Source organism: Macaca nemestrina, chromosome 1 (genome assembly GCF_043159975.1).
Source record: "Macaca nemestrina isolate mMacNem1 chromosome 1, mMacNem.hap1, whole genome shotgun sequence".
Taxonomy (NCBI): Eukaryota; Metazoa; Chordata; class Mammalia; order Primates; family Cercopithecidae; genus Macaca; species Macaca nemestrina.
Genome location: NC_092125.1, coordinates 98,120,623 through 98,138,301, shown reverse-complemented (window position 1 = coordinate 98,138,301; position 17,679 = coordinate 98,120,623). Strand labels below are relative to the sequence as shown.

The 17,679-nt window shown below is 45.3% G+C and overlaps 1 protein-coding gene and 4 non-coding genes across 5 annotated transcripts; 3 read left to right on the top strand and 2 right to left on the bottom strand.

The window, feature by feature from the left end:
• Positions 1–3,244: 3,244 nt before the first annotated feature.
• TRNAG-GCC (transfer RNA glycine (anticodon GCC)) lies at positions 3,245–3,315 on the bottom strand. Its single transcript has one exon. It is a non-coding gene; the product is annotated as a tRNA-Gly (tRNA).
• A 161-nt stretch (positions 3,316–3,476) lies between these two features.
• Positions 3,477–6,129, top strand: LOC105498221 (heat shock protein family A (Hsp70) member 6). The gene is given in 3 exon segments (XM_011770195.3): positions 3,477–4,567; positions 4,570–5,044; positions 5,046–6,129. Coding segments are annotated over 3 exon segments (1,908 nt in total). The 5' UTR covers positions 3,477–3,996; the 3' UTR covers positions 5,908–6,129.
• Positions 6,130–9,532: 3,403 nt separating this feature from the next.
• TRNAL-CAG (transfer RNA leucine (anticodon CAG)) lies at positions 9,533–9,615 on the bottom strand. The gene has a single exon. It is a non-coding gene; the product is annotated as a tRNA-Leu (tRNA).
• A 693-nt stretch (positions 9,616–10,308) lies between these two features.
• TRNAG-UCC (transfer RNA glycine (anticodon UCC)) lies at positions 10,309–10,380 on the top strand. Its single transcript has one exon. It is a non-coding gene; the product is annotated as a tRNA-Gly (tRNA).
• Positions 10,381–11,270: 890 nt separating this feature from the next.
• Positions 11,271–11,342, top strand: TRNAD-GUC (transfer RNA aspartic acid (anticodon GUC)). The gene has a single exon. It is a non-coding gene; the product is annotated as a tRNA-Asp (tRNA).
• Positions 11,343–17,679: the final 6,337 nt, after the last annotated feature.

The window sequence follows — 17,679 nt, the reverse complement described above, 5'->3', positions numbered from 1 at the left end:
GTGAGGTCTCCTTGATCATTCAGTATAACCCATCTGCCCTCCCATCCTCTTAATGTCCCTTTCCTTCTTCATTTTTCTCCATTGTACTTATTACTACTGATGTGCTATTAATATATGTTTACTGTTTGTTTTGTGTCTGACTTCCCCACTCCTCTCATTAGAATGTGAGCTCCAGGAGAAGCCTTTGTCTGTTTTGTTCACTGTCACATACTCAGAGCCCAGGTCAGTATCTGGTGCATGGTAAAGCACTTAATAAATATATGTGGAATGAGTAAATTCTTTGACATTTGAAATCAGGGACTTTTAAACTGAAATCAGGGACTTTTAAAATAGAGGAAGCTGTGGCCCAGACAGGTGAAATGACTTGTTCAAGGGCAAACAGGTAGTGGATGTCACTGACCTTTATATTTATACAGTTTGGATTATACTATAAATTTTGTTCTATAGTGAAGTGGTTTGGCTGTGTCCCTACCCAAATATCATCTTGAGTTCCCACAACACATGGGAGGGACCCAGTGGAAGGTAACTGAATCATGGGGCAGATCTTTCCCATGCTTTTCTTGTGATAGTAAGTCTCACGAGATCTGATGGTTTTAAAAAGGGGAGTTTCCCCACACAAGCTCTCTCTTGTCTGCCACCATGTGAGACGTGACTTTCATCTTTTGCCATGATTGTGAGGCCTCCCCAGCCACGTGGAACTATAAGTCCGTTAAACCTTTCTTTTGTAAATTGCCCAGTCTCAGGCATGTCTTTATTAGCAGTGTGAGAATGGGCTAATACATACAACTTGCTTTTTTTTTGTACTCAATATTGAGTCGTGAGCATTGCACCACTTTACAATGTCTATTTAAGTTATTACTTTAAGGTCAGTTCTATTTTTAAAGCTACTCAAACTAAGCTACTAAACATAAGTGGATATATTTAAGTGTATGTATAAAATTTGTACTAGGCCAACTGTGGTGGCTCATGCCTGTAATCCCAGAGCCGTGGAAGGTGGAGGCGGGATTGATTGAGGCTGGGAGTTCAAGGCTGCAGTGAGCTGGTATTGCATCACTGTACTCCAGCCTGGGGAACAGAGCAGGAACCAGAAAAAAAAAAAAAAAAAAAAAAAAAAAACTAAAATGAAACAAAAAAAACCCAACAACCCTGCAGTGACTCTTTTACAAAAAACAAGCAAACAAAACCAAAACTGTACTGCATGCATAAGCTCCCCTGTGCTATGTTTGAACCACTCTGAAGAGATCAATTAAAAAGAAGTGAGTGACATTGGAAGCATGCCTGTGTGATGCTGTGGTAACATTCATAGGCTGCGTTAGGGCCATACCTGTAACTCTTGGAGGTGAGTGGGTAAGTGGGGTTTTGAGGTGGCTAGGGGCTGGAAGAGAAGGTTGGAAGAGTCCACACAAGCCAGTGCACAGACCCCCTGGCTGGGCCAGCTTTTCCCTGCTGAGGTGAAGACACGTCTCTTGCAGGCCGTCAGCAAATGTCTTGACTCTGGCATCCAGCTGTGACCAGCTTAGACACTGAGAGTGAGTGAATTTAAAGCCGACAGCTTATTTCCCTCCTGGAGTTATGACATAGGTTACTTCTTTTCGACGACAGTTTGATTTTCCACTGTGGAAGTCATATATTGCCCATTTCTTTAAACATTCCTTTTTTTTTTCCTGGACTGATCACCTTACCAGTACAGCTGATCTCTCAAGCAGCAAATTCTACCAGCTGTCACTGGTGCTCTCGGAGAGAGGACTGACCAAAAAACTCAGCCCAGAAACAGTACTGACCTCTACTTCTGGACTCCTGCCTCCCTCTTAAAAGGTCTCTCGAACTTCCTAGTGGGTTCTAACCTGTCAAAGGAGAAAATAGCCACCTATGGAGGAAGGGCTTTTAGTTTCTCTTTGTACAAATGGAAGTTTCCTTTGAATCAGGCAAGTAACATTAAATAAAAGCCAACTTTTTTTTTTTTTTTTTTGAGACGGAGTCTTGCTGTGTCACCCAGGCTGGAGTGCAATGGCCAGATCTCGGCTCACTGCAAGCTCCGCCTCCCGGGTTCACGCCATTCTCCTGCCTCAGCCTCCCGAGTAGCTGGGACTACAGGCACCCGCCACCTCGCCCGGCTAGTTTTTTTTTGTATTTTTTTTTTTTGTTTTTTTTTTTTTTTTTTTTTTTTTTTTTTTTTTTGAGACAGAGTCTTGCTCTGTGCCCCAGGCTGGAGTGCAGTGGCGCGATCTCGGCTCACTGCAAGCTCCGCCTCCCGGGTTCACGCCATTCTCCTGCCTCAGCCTCCCGAGTAGCTGGGACTACAGGCGCCCACCACCTCGCCCGGCTAATTTTCTTGTATTTTTAGTAGAGACGGGGTTTCACCGTGTTAGCCAGGATGGTCTCGATCTCCTGACCTCGTGATCCGCCCATCTCGGCCTCCCAAAGTGCTGGGATTACAGGCTTGAGCCACCGTGCCCGGCCAAAAGCCAACTTTTAAGTTTCTCTAATACACTGCTAAATTATAACACCAGAATATAACACATACTCTCCAGCTGCCAGCCATTACAGTTGCCACCCTTGTTACTATAGTGGTATGTCTGCCTGTCATGCATGAGAGAGGGGTTCGATTCCCGGATGGGGAGGTCACGGAAAATTGTGTGAGGATTTTGTCAACCTTCAGAAGTCTCAGAAATGTCTCCTTGTTTGGCTTTCAGTAGAAATCCGAACACCAGAAGATCTGAATGGAATGTTCTGGATTAAAAAAAGTGGGAAATGGCCTCAAATCACAAAGTCACAGCCTGATAGAAACCAGTGTGACTTTACTGCCCAGTGAACCCATCTCATCCTCCAGCATTTAGGGCATAGGTCGGACAGGAGCCTGTAGTAGTTTACTCTCCACCTGAGTCCTGGTCTCTGACTCAGAACCCACTTAGGCCACTGAGAAAAACGCACACTGGGCCTCTCCACTGGGCCTCTGGAGAGGAGGCTCCTCGGTGTTACAAACGCTGGGGAGAACATGAGGGACATCCCGACCATACACTGCGTCCTCCTTTCCCGGGTGTTGCATTCTCTCTTGGGCTGAGCAGCGAGGTCTCTCCCGAGTCGTAGGGCCACAGCGCGATGTCACCTCTCCTTTGAGGAAAGTGGTAAAGGAGAGAGAACAAAATTGGAGGAGCCTAAAGCCTTCGGCGACATGGTTTAATTTATTCAAGAGTCATTAACCTTAGATGAGAAAAATAACTGAATGAACAGAGAAAATAAAGCGTGCATTGGCCGGGAATCGAACCCGGGCCTCCCGCGTGGCAGGCGAGAATTCTACCACTGAACCACCAATGCTACTATAGAACAAAAAAGCTGCATGATCCTTTCTTAAAGCTTGGTATCATTCCTTAACGCGCTCTCATGCCATTCACGAAGGAATCAGGCACCGTCTTAAATCGCGGTTTGGAAAATATTTTGTTCAAGATAAAACTGTTTTAAGATATACACATATATCTCTTATATATCTGTATTCGCATGGTAACATATTTTTGGGCTTCCTGAGCCGCTGGACTCGCAGCGGCCCTCCAAGGCAGCGGGCAGGACCCTGTGCACCTCGCGGATCCGACCTCCCACAGCCCCGGGGAGGCCTTGCCTCTAAAGTTGCTGCCTTTGCAGCCTCTGCCACAACGGCGCAACCTCAGAGCCAGCCGGGAGGAGCTAGAACCTTCCCCGCGTTTCTTCAGCAGCCCTGAGTCAGAGGCGGGCTGGCCTGGCGTAGCCGCCCCGCCCCCCATCTCATGACCTGATCAGCCAAAGCCTTCTCCCGCGGTCAGCGCCGCGCGGGCCGCCGAGCTGCCCGGCTGAGTCAGCCCAGGAGGCGCAAAAGGATAAAAATCCCGTGGAAGCGGAGCTGAGCAGAGCCGAGCCGGGCTGGCTGGAGAGAAACCGCAGGGAGAGCCTCACTGCTGAGCACCCGTTGACGGCGGAGCTGCAGCAGCGTCCGTGGCCTCGCGCATCAGACGAGAAGCTTCAGCCATGCAGGCCCCACGGGAGCTCGCGGTGGGCATCGACCTGGGCACCACCTACTCGTGCGTGGGCGTGTTTCAGCAGGGTCGCGTGGAGATTCTGGCCAACGACCAGGGCAACCGCACCACGCCCAGCTACGTGGCCTTCACCGACACCCAGCGGCTGGTCGGGGACGCGGCCAAGAGCCAGGTGGCCCTGAACCCGGACAACACCGTGTTCGACGCCAAGCGGCTGATCGGTCGCAAGTTCGCGGACACCACGGTGCAGTCGGACATGAAGCACTGGCCCTTCCAGGTGGTGAGCGAGGGCGGCAAGCCCAAGGTGCGCGTGTCCTACCGCGGGGAGGACAAGACGTTCTACCCCGAGGAGATCTCGTCCATGGTGCTGAGCAAGATGAAGGAGACAGCTGAGGCCTATCTGGGCCAGCCCGTGAAGCACGCGGTGATCACCGTGCCCGCCTACTTCAATGACACGCAGCGCCAGGCCACCAAGGACGCGGGGGCCATCGCGGGGCTCAACGTGCTGCGGATCATCAATGAGCCCACGGCGGCCGCCATCGCCTATGGACTGGACCGGCGGGGCGCAATGTGCTCATTTTTGACCTGGGTGGGGGCACCTTCGACGTGTCGGTTCTCTCCATTGACGCGGGTGTCTTTGAGGTGAAAGCCACTGCTGGAGATACCCACCTGGGTGGAGAAGACTTCGACAACCGGCTGGTGAACTACTTCATGGAAGAATTCCGGCGGAAGCATGGGAAGGACCTAAGTGGGAACAAGCGGGCCCTGCGCAGGCTGCGCACAGCCTGTGAGCCAGCCAAGCGCACCCTGTCCTCCAGCACCCAGGCCACCCTGGAGATAGACTCGCTGTTCGAGGGCGTGGACTTCTACACGTCCATCACTCGTGCGCGCTTTGAGGAACTGTGCTCAGACCTCTTCCGCAGTACCCTGGAACCGGTGGAGAAGGCCCTGCGGGATGCCAACCTGGACAAGGCCCAGATTCATGACGTCGTCCTGGTGGGGGGCTCCACTCACATCCCCAAGGTGCAGAAGTTGCTGCAGCGGCAAAGACCTCGACAAGAGCATCAACCCTGATGAGGCTGTGGCTTATGGGGCTGCTGTGCAGGCGGCCGTGTTGATGGGGGACAAGTGTGAGAAAGTACAGGATCTCCTGCTGCTGGATGTGGCTCCCCTGTCTCTGGGACTGGAGACAGCAGGTGGGGTGATGACCACGCTGATCCAGAGGAAGGCCACTATCCCCACCATGCAGACCCAGACTTTCACCACCTAGTCGGACAACCAGCCTGGGGTCTTCATCCAGGTGTATGAGGGTGAGAGGGCCATGACCAAGGACAACAACCTGCTGGGGCGTTTTGAACTCAGTGGCATCCCTCCTGCCCCACGTGGAGTCCCCCAGATAGAGGTGACCTTTGACATTGATGCTAATGGCATCCTGAGCGTGACAGCTACTGACAGGAGCACAGGTAAGGATAACAAGATCACCATCACCAATGACAAGGGCCGGCTGAGCAAGGAGGAGGTGGAGAGGATGGTTCATGAAGCCGAGCAGTGCAAGGCTGAGGATGAGGCCCAGAGGGACAGAGTGTCTGCAAAAAACTCGCTGGAGGCCCATGTCTTCCTTGTGAAAGGTTTTTTGCAAGAGGAAAGCCTTAGGGACAAGATTCCCGAAGAGGACAGGCGCAATGTGCAAGACAAGTGTCAGGAAGTCCTTGCCTGGCTGGAGCACAACCAGCTGGCAGAGAAGGAGGAGTATGAGCATCAGAAGAGGGAGCTGGAGCAAATCTGTCGCCCCATCTTCTCCAGGCTCTATGGAGGGCCTGGTGTCCCTGGGGGCAGCAGTTGTGGCGCTCAAGCCCGTCAGGGGGACCCCAGCACCGGCCCCATCATTGAGGAGGTTGATTGAATGGTCCTTCGTGGTAAGTCAGCTGTGAATGTCAGGGCTGTGGTATGGGCCTTCTAGACTGTCTTCTATGATCCTACCCTTCAGAGATGAAGGGCTGAGGGGTCTTCTCCCCAAAGCTAGAACTTTCTTCCCAGAATGTTTCATAACTGAAGTCTTTTGACTTTCTGTGGGGAGGGAAGTTCGTCCTCTTCTGCTTCAAATAAAAAGTCATTAATTTATTAATGCTCGTGTGGCACTTTTCATTCCAACCAATCAAAGTACAAAAGCACACAAAGGCTTTCAGAAGCAGAAAATGTTGGGGTGGGTGCTGAAGGAGGAATGTGAAGAATATTCCTGAGACCATGTGCATGATTTCTATAGTGGAAGGCATGATTTGGAAAAGAGTTTGAGATCAACACATTGGAACAGTACTGAAGAGTTAGGGCTGATAAAAAGGAGAGGATTGAGACTTACAATGCAGGAAGAGAGGGAGAGATGTGGAATTGGAAAAGCAGAGAATGAGGAGAAACTTAAGTACTGGCAAGGTTTCCATATGTGATCCTATGATACAAATTCTGTATTTTTGTCATAGGAGCCTGGTTTAGTTTGTCAGTCTAGGTGTTTTAGTAACACTAACAAATAGTTTACATGCTTATTAGCTGTTTCTAATCATGTCACTTTATCCATTGTTCTTTTAGAGAAAAGACCTTGAGTCCTGGACTCTGGAGGATGGTATATGTCAGAGGAAGTAGGTCTGGTGGTATGATTAAAGTTACTATTGACTTCATGTCAGAGAAATATTATGATCCCATCTGGCTTCTGCCCATGGCATAATGAGGATGTTGGAACAAGACTATAGATTTTCAGCCCTGCCACTTTATATACTGTGCAAATTAAACTCTCCAAGTTTGAGTTTCCCCTTCCCTGCAGTTGGGGTGATGATGATAACAGTACCAACCTCCAGATTGTTGTGAGGGTTCAATTAATTAATACATGTAAGAGGCAAAGAAGAATGTCAGGCATATAATATACTATCAACAAACATTAGCAATTACTATTCATTGTTAGTTGGATGTTAACTATGTACCAGGTACTTGACATACACAATCTAACTTAATCTTCACAGCAGCATTATGGAATACTGTCTTCTTTTTGAATATGAGGATTATGAGGTTCAAAGAGGTTAAACAATTTATTCAAAGACACAAAGCTATTAAGTGGGGACAGGGGAAGGGAAGGCTGGAATGAAGAACTCTGTCCTGTCTAATTCTAGAGCCTGAGCATGCCACCTTACAAATAGGCCATAACTCCACTTCCCCTAGATGTTTTGCAATTGGATATATTATGCCTTTGAAATACAGTTGGATGCTGAGCCACGTGAGAAAAAGTGTGCATTTTATTGTATATTTGCAGAGACGGAGTCTTGCTCTGTCGCCTAAGCTAGAGTGCAGTGCCACAATCTCGACTCACTGCAACCTCTGCCTCCCGGGTTCAACCGATTCTTCTGCCTCAGCCTCCTGAGTAGCTGGGATTACAGGTGCCTGCCATCACACCCAGCTAATTTTTGTATTTTTATTAAAGATGGGACAATGTTGGTCAGGCTGGTCTCAAACTCCTGACCTCAGGTGATCCTCCTGCCTCAGCCTCCAAAAGTGCTGGGATTACAGGTGTGAGCCACCACGCCCAGCTAGTTGTGTGTTTTTTATAGCAAGTGACTGAACTTGCAAAATATCCTCAGGCACAACTTTACTGCCAGTTGAGTCAATGACAATATAAAAGCAAGGATATTTGCCTTTGCTTTGTTGGTGTAAACAAAATAATCAAAAGGATAAACTTGTGTTAGTTCCCAAACAATCCAATCCATAGTATATTGCCCTATGCACAATGGGAGATTTATTTTTATCTCAGAAATTATGGGAGAGAAATTATGGGCTAGAACAATGCTACCTTATACATTATATTTCTTAGGCTGATTATTTCAAGATGGGGAGAAGGTTACACTAACAATGCACTTGTCTCTGGCTGTCATTTAACATTTTTAACTGCCCTCTTTTCCTGGCCCTGGCCCAAGTCTTATGCAACCTGGCTTCATATGGAAGGAACCTGAAAAAAAAAAAAAAGAGAGAGAGAGCTGGAGTAACACGTACACCCTGCATTACATTCTCCCTTTCCTGAACCTCATCTCAACTCAACATTGACCCCCTCAACCTGTTTGAACTTCTGAAGAGGATTGATGGTACTCACTTTTATATAGTTTCTCAGTATTTTGATAGCATGCCTCTTTCTCCTTTTAAAAAACCCAACACACACAGAATATAAGAAAGATTTTTATCGTGTTTAGTTGTGACATCTCAGATCCTCCCAGTTGAGTGCAATCTATTCTTCTATGTAGAGAGTTAAACTTCTTTTAAATCTTTAAATTTACTTTTAAATCTCTGTTGATCATTTTGGTTTAGTTTCTTTGGGGACTGTTTCCTGTACACTAGGTATCTAAAAATCCTTATGTTGTATGTAGTCTTAGTTTGATTATTGTAATCATGACGATGTCATCCAGTTCCAAAGGCGGGGGGGGGTTTGAACAAATTAAATCAGAACACATGCCCATTACTAAAAAATCAATTCTTGGTACAAGCAGTTTCTTGCCCCATTCCCAGGTCCTACTCCTCATAGGCAACCACTTTCAAGTTTTTGGTTTTTTAAAAGAATTTTTGATTTTGCAATAATTTTAGATGAACAGACGAGTTGCAAAGATACTACATAAAGTTACTCTATATCCTTCCTACTTCCCCTAATGTTAAAATCTTACATAACCATGTTATATTTATCAAACCAAAGAAATTGGCATTGGTATAACATTAATGACTAACTAGACTTTATTCAGATTTTACTTTTTTTTTTTTTTTTTTGACACAGGGTCTTACTCTGTACCCCAAGCTGGAGTGCAGTGGCACGATCTCGGTTCACTGCAACCTCTGCCTCCTGGGCTCAAGAGATTCGCCTCAGGCTCCGGGAGTAGCTGGGACTACAGGCGCGAACCCCTGGTACTTGGGAGGCTGAGGCGCGAGAACCGCATGAACCCAGAAGACGGAGGCTGCAGTGAGCCGAGATCGCGCCACCGTACTCCAGCCTGGGGTACCGAGTGAGACCCTGTCTAAAAAAAAAAAAAAAGGGGGGAGGCGGGGCAACGCGGTGGAGAATCTGATCCTTATCAAAGTTTGACACTACTGCGTTAGCGTTAAAAAAGAAAACACTCAGACTAAGACTGTACGGCAAATTAAATGATCCTAAACAACGTTCTGTTGTTTAGTCAAAGGAGATGGTATCTGCCTGCCTTAGTGTGCTTGACGCACAGAAAGGGCTCAACACATTGTTGTAGAATAAAGGAATGGATAAATTGACACTGGGAAGTTGGAGTGCAAAATTAATCTTAGTCTCAACTGCTCCCTGCTTTCATAGACCAGACTCTAGCCTACAATACAGAAAAAATAGATTTAGTTCTATATGTGCAGAGCAGCACAAATAATTTTCGTAAATGTAGATACTCAGGATAAAACGCAATGTTGATCGATTGAAAAGTCTTTCTCTACGAATTCAAGCATAATTTCTAATTGGTTTATATCAAGAAGAAAAAGACGAAAATATGCATTGTCAGAAGTGGGATTCGAACCCACGCCTCCAGGGGAGACTGCGACCTGAACGCAGCGCCTTAGACCGCTCGGCCATCCTGACACCCGTTAGATGGCGCTTCCTAATTTCTCCTAATTTTATCATATTCTGATGGTACACGCTATAAGGTCACATTACTCTGTCTATTTAGTGTTTCAGGTAAGATTCTAACTCTCTCTAGACCCTGTCGCAAAGCGGAAAAAATAAAACAGGCTCCGACAGTTCTTTCCTCTTTCCTACTTCCTCACTACCCAAACTAAACCTTAAGCTTCCATTTTTCCCTGGGGACTATTCGAGCGCCCCTCTACTTCTCTAGAGGGGTCGAGCCATGTCAAGATAGACCCTGAGCCGGCCAGTCTCCCTCGGATCCTCGGCACCAATCGCTGTTGCTGAATCCGACAGCCGGCGGATCCAGTGCGGAGTCTCGAGCAGCTGCGGAGCTGGGAGCTACGGGACGCGAGGAGAGCAGGTGTAAGAGAAGACGGCAGAGGAAAATCACCCGGCGGTGCTCAACTCCGGCTTTCTCTTTGGGATGTCAGCCGGCCCCGCCCTCAGGCTTCCAGAGCCAGTGGCTTCTGCATCCATAGCCCCCCGCCGTTTGTAGGCGGGGCCGAGTCATAAGAATCGGTTCTCAACAAGTGAGGGCTTAGCGTATTTAACCTCAGGATCATAAACACAAGATACTGCTAGAACGGTCGGGAAAGTCATACTCTTTGCTTATCTTATATATAGATTTCTAAAGCTTCATGTTTAGTAGCGTTGGTGGTATAGTGGTGAGCATAGCTGCCTTCCAAGCAGTTGACCCGGGTTCGATTCCCGGCCAACGCAAATTTTTGTTTCCTTCTACGAAAAACTTTTCTGAGCCGGAGCTACAGCGCGCTGTGTATCCGTTTTACGCCTCAACGAAACTGCAGCTATACCTCACTTTCCATACTCGCTTCCTGTCTTTCCCCTGGCCTCTTTCTAAAACCAGGCCTTTTTTGAAGGGATTAAATTCTGATGGTTCTTTCCTCCCTTCCTTTCTTTGTAAACTTCCAACTCTTGAGGAATCTTTGGGATCATTTGAATCCTGGGATGAAGTCTTGGCTTCAGAAAGGGGCTCTTGTGTCTTGCGAGGTTCATTCGGTAGCCACGCACTACTGAGCACTTGAACTTGGCTAGTTTCTCTAAGAAACTGCATTTTCAAATTTAGTTTCAATTAAAAAATCAGTTGAAATAAAATTAATAAATGAGTGGAAATTTTTAAATGGATACTTAATAAGCATTGGAGAAGGTTTCAGTGCATTTGAAACAACTTGGCTATTGAATCTACTTTTTCAATTGTAAATTTTATGAAATCTAAATACGGATTGTTTTTCCAATGAAAATTTCCCTTCCGAGTTGAAACGTGCTGTCTTTAAGTGCAAAATACATAGCGATTTTTGAAGACTGGGTAAGAAAAAAAAAAAGCCAATTAATATTTTTATATTGATTACTATTTTTTTGCATATGTTGGGTTAAAGAATAAGATTTATTATTAAAATTATCACCTCTTTTTACTTTTTAATGTGACTATTAAAAATGACATGTAGGACTCGAATTATGTTTCTACTGTAGTGTGCCGGTCTAGAGAGTAGAAGCATAACTTTGCCAACAGTCAGCAACTTTCCCTGAAAGCATGCTGGTAGCTTAGGAATATCTTTTTCTAAAAGACAATTTTCGAATTGCTTCCGAAGTCGTCCTCGTTAGTATAGTGGTGAGTATCCCCGCCTGTCACGCGGGAGACCGGGGTTCGATTCCCCGACGGGGAGATAACGGATTTTTTTCTTTTTTTTTTTTTTCTCCTCTTCGCCTCTTCCAGTCAAGTAAAAAACAATTTACAAGTGCTTAAAAACCAAATTAAAATAATTAACAAATTAAAAAGAAACACAAACTCCAGTCCCAGTTAGCTACACTCCCTTTTTAATAAATTCCAGTCTTCATTTTAAACCTACTTAGCCCCTAAAACCTATTTTTCATATATGCTGGTGTTAATGTTTAGGCCTTGTATACTCAATGCTGTAACCCAAATTGTTTTCCTCTTGTCTAAAGGCTATCAAGCTCCAAAGGGCAATGCAATAAAACCGCGCATAAGTATACCTTTCTTCCAAAAGCCCTTCAGCTTGCCCCCGCAAAAACCTTAGCTGCTGTTCCCCACACAACACCCCTTTCCAGCAAAAAATAGCCAAAAAAATCAAGACCCAATCTCCCTAACAGCAGTTAGGGTCTCCATTCCTAAGGGGGAACTGAAAGGAGTTAGTTAGCTTGGTAAATAGCAAGGGAAGCGTCTCTGGAGAGCTCCCGGCCCCATGGTTCAGTGCCTCATTCCCACGTAACCAAAAAGCAGCCTGGGAAAAAGTCAAGCTTCGGGGCACCGATAAGGGAACTAGGAACGGAGGTTGTGCCTGAAAACATGCGGGCGGGGGCACAAATAGGAGAGCCTCCGACTTTTCGAGATAAAAACTTGCACAAACCTCCAGCTCACTGAAATAAGGGAACAAGGCCTGAAATAGAAATGCCTTTGTCCTTTGTATAGTCAGCGGGCTCCCAGGAAAAAGTTCCTTCTCTTTTTGTAGGCATAGGCACAGTAGGCTCCAGTGGGTTCCAGTATGCACTTTCCTTTCCTTTTTTTAAACTGCAGGTCCAGCCTCTATAAATCACAAGTTCCCACTTGGTCCTGGGGCGAGGTCCCGGGCCAAGTTTTCACTTCAGCCCCTTAATAGGTCTAGAGCCAAGCAAAGCAGCCTCTACAAATCATCACTTCAGCCCCTAATTAGTTCCCGGCTGAGGACCTAGGCCAAGGTCCCGGGCCAAGCTTTCTAATTAGTTCCCGGCCAAGGTCCCAGGCCAAGCTAAATCACGCTTTCTCCAAAACAGCCCGCAAACTAAGCACATTCCTTCCCGTTTCCAGTCCATAAAAACCCCCAAAGTGGCCTGATAGTAAGCAACCCTTTCGGGCCCCCCTCTCTGCTGGCAAAAAGCTCAGATGTACTGGAGTGAGCATTTGATTTGGAACTGAATTACATGGGGAGAGGTAGGGATTCAATTTGGGAATCAAACTCTTGATAATTTCCCAATAAACTGATAGTCATTAGATGACTTGTAGTCTCGATAAGTCGAAACTTTTTCCTAACATGCTGTTTATGATACTGAGTTCTTTGTCACTGGTTGAACTAACAGCAATTGTATTCACAAATTTTCTAGCCTTTAAAATACTGTATGAAGGTTTTATGTATCTGTTATCTTTTATTATACAAAAGTCATTTATTGGAATGACATATATAGTTAGATTGACCCTAACCATTCAGGCTGGATGAGGCAACACAGTGTGAAGATTAAGTGCATGGGCTCTGTTGTGCTTCCTGTATTTGAATCTTGGCTCTCTTTGTCTCAATTTCCTCATCTGTAAAAGAGGATAATGATGATAATTTTAATTCTTAAATGGGTTAATATATAAACATATATTGCAAATGTATAAATATTGCCAGGATGGTCCACTTTTTTTTTTTTTTTTTTTTTTTAGGCGGAGTCTCCTCTGTCGCCCAGGCTGGAGTGCAGTGGTGCGGTCTCAGCTCATTGCAAGCTCCGCCTCCCGGGTTCACACCATTCTCCTGCCTCAGCCTCCCGAGTAGCTGGGCCTACAGGCGCCTGCCACCACGCCTGGCTAATTTTTTGTATTTTTACTAGAGACCGAGTTTCACCGTGTTAGCCAGGATGGTCTCGATCTCTTGACCTCGTGATCCGCCCTCCTCGGCCTCCCAAAGTGCTGGGATTACAGGTATGAGCCACCGCGCCCGGCCGATAGTCCATTGTTAATACCTGTAGTGGGATGATGTTTGAGATTTTAAGTCTTATTCCATAAAATGGAGGTGAAATTCAACAGGGATGGGAAGAAAGGACATATGCACCTCAGCCACACTTTAGCTCCAAACCTACCTTATGCTGTCATCTGCCCCACAGCCTCCATCCTATAACAAGAGGACCAGCTATGCCAGTGGAGGCCACAGCATCTAGCTTATGCCATCAGTGTAACCTGTTACTGCCCACCTGCTCTGCCTGATATTCTCTGACTCTTAGTACTAAGGTCCCACGGAGGCTGCAGTGCCCACAGGCAAGAAGAACCAAAGGGTAGTACTGACTGGTAGTGGCTAGCCACAGCTGTGTGGGGACAGATTGACACTGGGCAATCACTAAGTGGATCAGGGTTCAGGCTGCCCTGTCTTGGGAAACATATAGGGACAGGCACCTATAACCAACTCCTGCCATAGGCTGGCTTCAGTTAGCCCTTCAGGTTGGGATCCACTGAGTGGTTTTTCTGGAAGTGGCCACCTAGAGTTCCCTGTGGCCAGCCAAGGTATGGAGACTGGATTTTTGGGATGTCTAGGGAAAGCCAAAAGCAAAACCCAGAAGAGCATTCTTTTTGTGGAGGAGTTAACAGATATAGCACTGACCAATCAGAATAGCCACTGGTCATACATTTCCCCATTATAACAGGATTCACTGCATTCCACAAATTTTTTTTTTTTTTAATTTCCAAATATATGAAGCCTTTTAAAAGTTATTTGTTGTCATTGATTTCTGAGTTAAATTCCTTAGGGTCAGAAAATGTGCTTCATATAATACTGATTCCATGATATATGTTGAAGCTTACTGACTCTAGCCAGGTGTGGTGGCTCAAGCCTGTAATCCCAGCACTTTGGTAGTCCGAGATGGGTGGATCACTTGAGGTCAGGAGTTCAAGACCAGCCTGACCAATAAGGTGAACCCATCTCTACTAAAAATAAAAAATAAGTAAATAAATAAAATTAGCCAGGTGTGGTGGCATGTGCACCTGTAATCCCAGCTACTCAGGAGGCTGAGGCAGGAGAATCACTTGTACCCAGGAGGTGGAGGTTGCAGTGAGCTGAGATAGTACCATCACACTCCAGCCTGGGTGACAGAGCAAGACTCCATCTCAAAAAAAAAAAAAAAAAAAAAAAAAAAAAGGCTGGGCGCGGTGGCTCAAGCCTGTAATCCCAGCACTTTGGGAGGCCGAGACGGGTGCACGAGGTCAGGAGATCGAGACCATCCTGGCTAACACGGTGAAACCCCGTCTCTAATAAAAAATACAAAAAACTAGCCGGGCGAGGTGGTGGGCGCCTGTAGTCCCAGCTACTCGGGAGGCTGAGGCAGGAGAATGGCGTCAACCCGGGAGGTGGAGCTTGCAGTGAGCTGAGATCCGGCCACTGCACTCCAGCCTGGGCAACAGAGCGAGACTCCATCTCAAAAAAAAAAAAAAAAAAAAAGAAACTTATTAGCCTCATATAAAGTCAGTTTTCGTAATATCCCATGTGTGTTTGAGAAGAATGTACAACTAATAATTATTGATTGCAATTCTATATATATATCTATTAAATTGAGCTTATTAATTGCATTCATATGCTTAATAAAAGTAAATAAGAAAAAAACATATGCTTAATAATTTTTTTCTCTGTTTGATATAGTAAGGGTTGAAGTATATGGAATTCTCTCACTGTGTGACGGATTTGTTCATTTTTCCCTTGTAGGCCTAATTCTTGCTTTCATATTTTAATGCCATTTTATCAGTTACATATTCATCAGTTTAATCTTTTATTATATGATGACCATGTTCATCCCTAATGATGCATTGTTCCTTAAACCTTATTTTGTCTGATATTATATAGCTATATGCCAACTTTCTTTTTGTTAGAATATTCCTGGCATTCCCTTTTCCATTTAATCTTTCTGTTTCTTTATGTTTTAATGTCATTCTTCTAAACAGAATAAAATTGATCTTAAAAATTCACTTTATCTTTTAACTGGAAGGTTTTGTTCAGTTGCATTATTATGATTACTAATATAGGCCAGGTTATGGTAGCTCACACCTGCAATCCCAGCACTCTGAGAGGCTGAAGCGGGTGGATCACGTGAAGTCAGGAGTTCAAGACCAGCCTGGCCAACATGATGAAACCTTGTCTCTACTAAAAATTAGGTGGGTGTGGTGGCATGCAGCTGTAGTCCCCAGGAGGCTGAGGTGGGAGAATTGCTTGAACCTGGGAGGTGGAGATTGCAGTGAGCCAAGACGCCACCACTGTACTCCAGCCTGGGTGACAGAGACTCTGTCCACCCACCCTCCAAATAAAATTGCTGATATATTTGAACTTATTTCACCACCTCGTTTTGTGCTTTTGACCTCACTTATTCTTTTATTCTTTTAAAATTCTTACTTTCTACTCTCCTGCTTTTGCACTGCTGTCACATACACATAAAATGAAGCATAGGAAATGTATGTGTATTCACAATCAACTGGAAACTAATAACTTTTTATTTCTGCTGTCAATCCAACAATGGAGGTAAAGCAAAGAGTGGTAGTTCCAAACTTGAACTTCACAGATGAACAAAATTTCCCCATAATGTTGGTTACTGGCCAGGCAAGGTGGCTCAAGCCTGTAATCCCAACTACTTGGGAAGCTAAGGTGGGAGGATTGCTTGAGCTCAGCAGTTGCAGGCTACAGTGAGCTATGATTGTGCAGCTACACTCCAGTCGAAGTGATAGAGCAAGACCCTGTCTCTAATGACATCAATAAAGTTGGTTACTAGTATAGGGTGGTCAACTTTTCATTTTGCCAAGTTAGGAAATTCATAAAACAAATAGCCACAAAACTATCATCTATCCTAATTTTAATTTTAGAAAAGAAAGGACATTTAAAAACAACTTATTTTCGTGAATGAAAAAGTATTACTAATGGGTTTTCACCATTTAAAACCCATTAAAAGCTTGGTCTTTCCTCCTTGCTTTTGATAGGGCCAAAAGAGAGACATTGGCTACTTCAACAACTTTAAGGTGGACTCCAGGAATATCACCAACAGCATGACCTTGTCTGCCAAATCCAGCAACCAGAACTGTTGCAGGAAGTCAAGGACCCGGAACAGAGGGACCGGCTGGAGCCGAGGCAGAGGAACATAAATTGTGAAGATTTCATGGACATTTATCAGTTTCCAAAACTAATACTTTTACAATTTCTTACGCCTGTCTTTACTGCAATCTCTGAACATAAATTGTGAAAATTTCATGGACATTTATCACTTCCCCAGTCAATACTCTTATAATTTCTTATGCCTGTCTTTAATCTCTTAATCCCGTCATCTTCGTAAGCTGAAGATGTATGTCACCTCAGGACCCTGTGATGATTGTGTTAACTGTACAAATTGTAAAATGTGTGTTTGAACAACATGAAATCAATGCACCCTGAAACAGAACAGAATAACAGTGATTTTCAGGGAACAAGGAAAGATAATCATAAGGTCTGACTGCCTGCGGGGTTGGGCAGAATAGAGCCATATTTTTCTTCTTACAGAGAGCCTATAGACAGATGTGTGAGTAGGAGAAATATCGCTGAATGCTTTTCCCAGCAATGAATATTAATAATTGATAGCCCTGGGGAAGGAATGCATTCCTGGGGATAGGTCTACAGATGGCCGCTCTGGGAGTGTCCATCTTATGAGGTTGAGATAAGGACTGAAATATGCCCTGGTCTCCTGCAGTACCCTCAGGCTTACTAAGATTGGGAAATTCCAGCCTAGTAAATTCTAGTCAGAGCAGTTGTCTGCTCCCAAACCCTGTTTCCTGTTAAGATGTTTATCAAGACAATGCATGCACAGTGGGACACAGGCCCTTATCAGTAGTTCTAATTTTGCCTTGCTTTGCTTTGTGATCTTTTATTGCCCTTTGAAGCATGTGATCTTTGTGACTTACTCCTGTTCGTACGCCCCCTCCCCTTGTATAATCCCTAATAAAAACTTGCTGGTTTTGCGACTCAGGTGGGCATCATGGAACCTGCCGATACGTGATGGCACCCCGGTGGCCCAGCTGTAAAATTCTTCTCTTTGTACTCTTTCTCTTTATTTCTCAGACTGGCCGACAGTTAGGGAAAATAGAAAAGAACCTACATTGAAATATTGGGGGTTGGTTCCCCGGATACAGAACTTCATCATTTTTTTCAATAAAATTCAATTAACCATCATCAGGTACAAAGGCTGTGGTTTTCTTGCTATTCTCTCATCTGCCTCACAGCCTCCATCCTGTAACAAGGGGACAAGCTGTGCCAG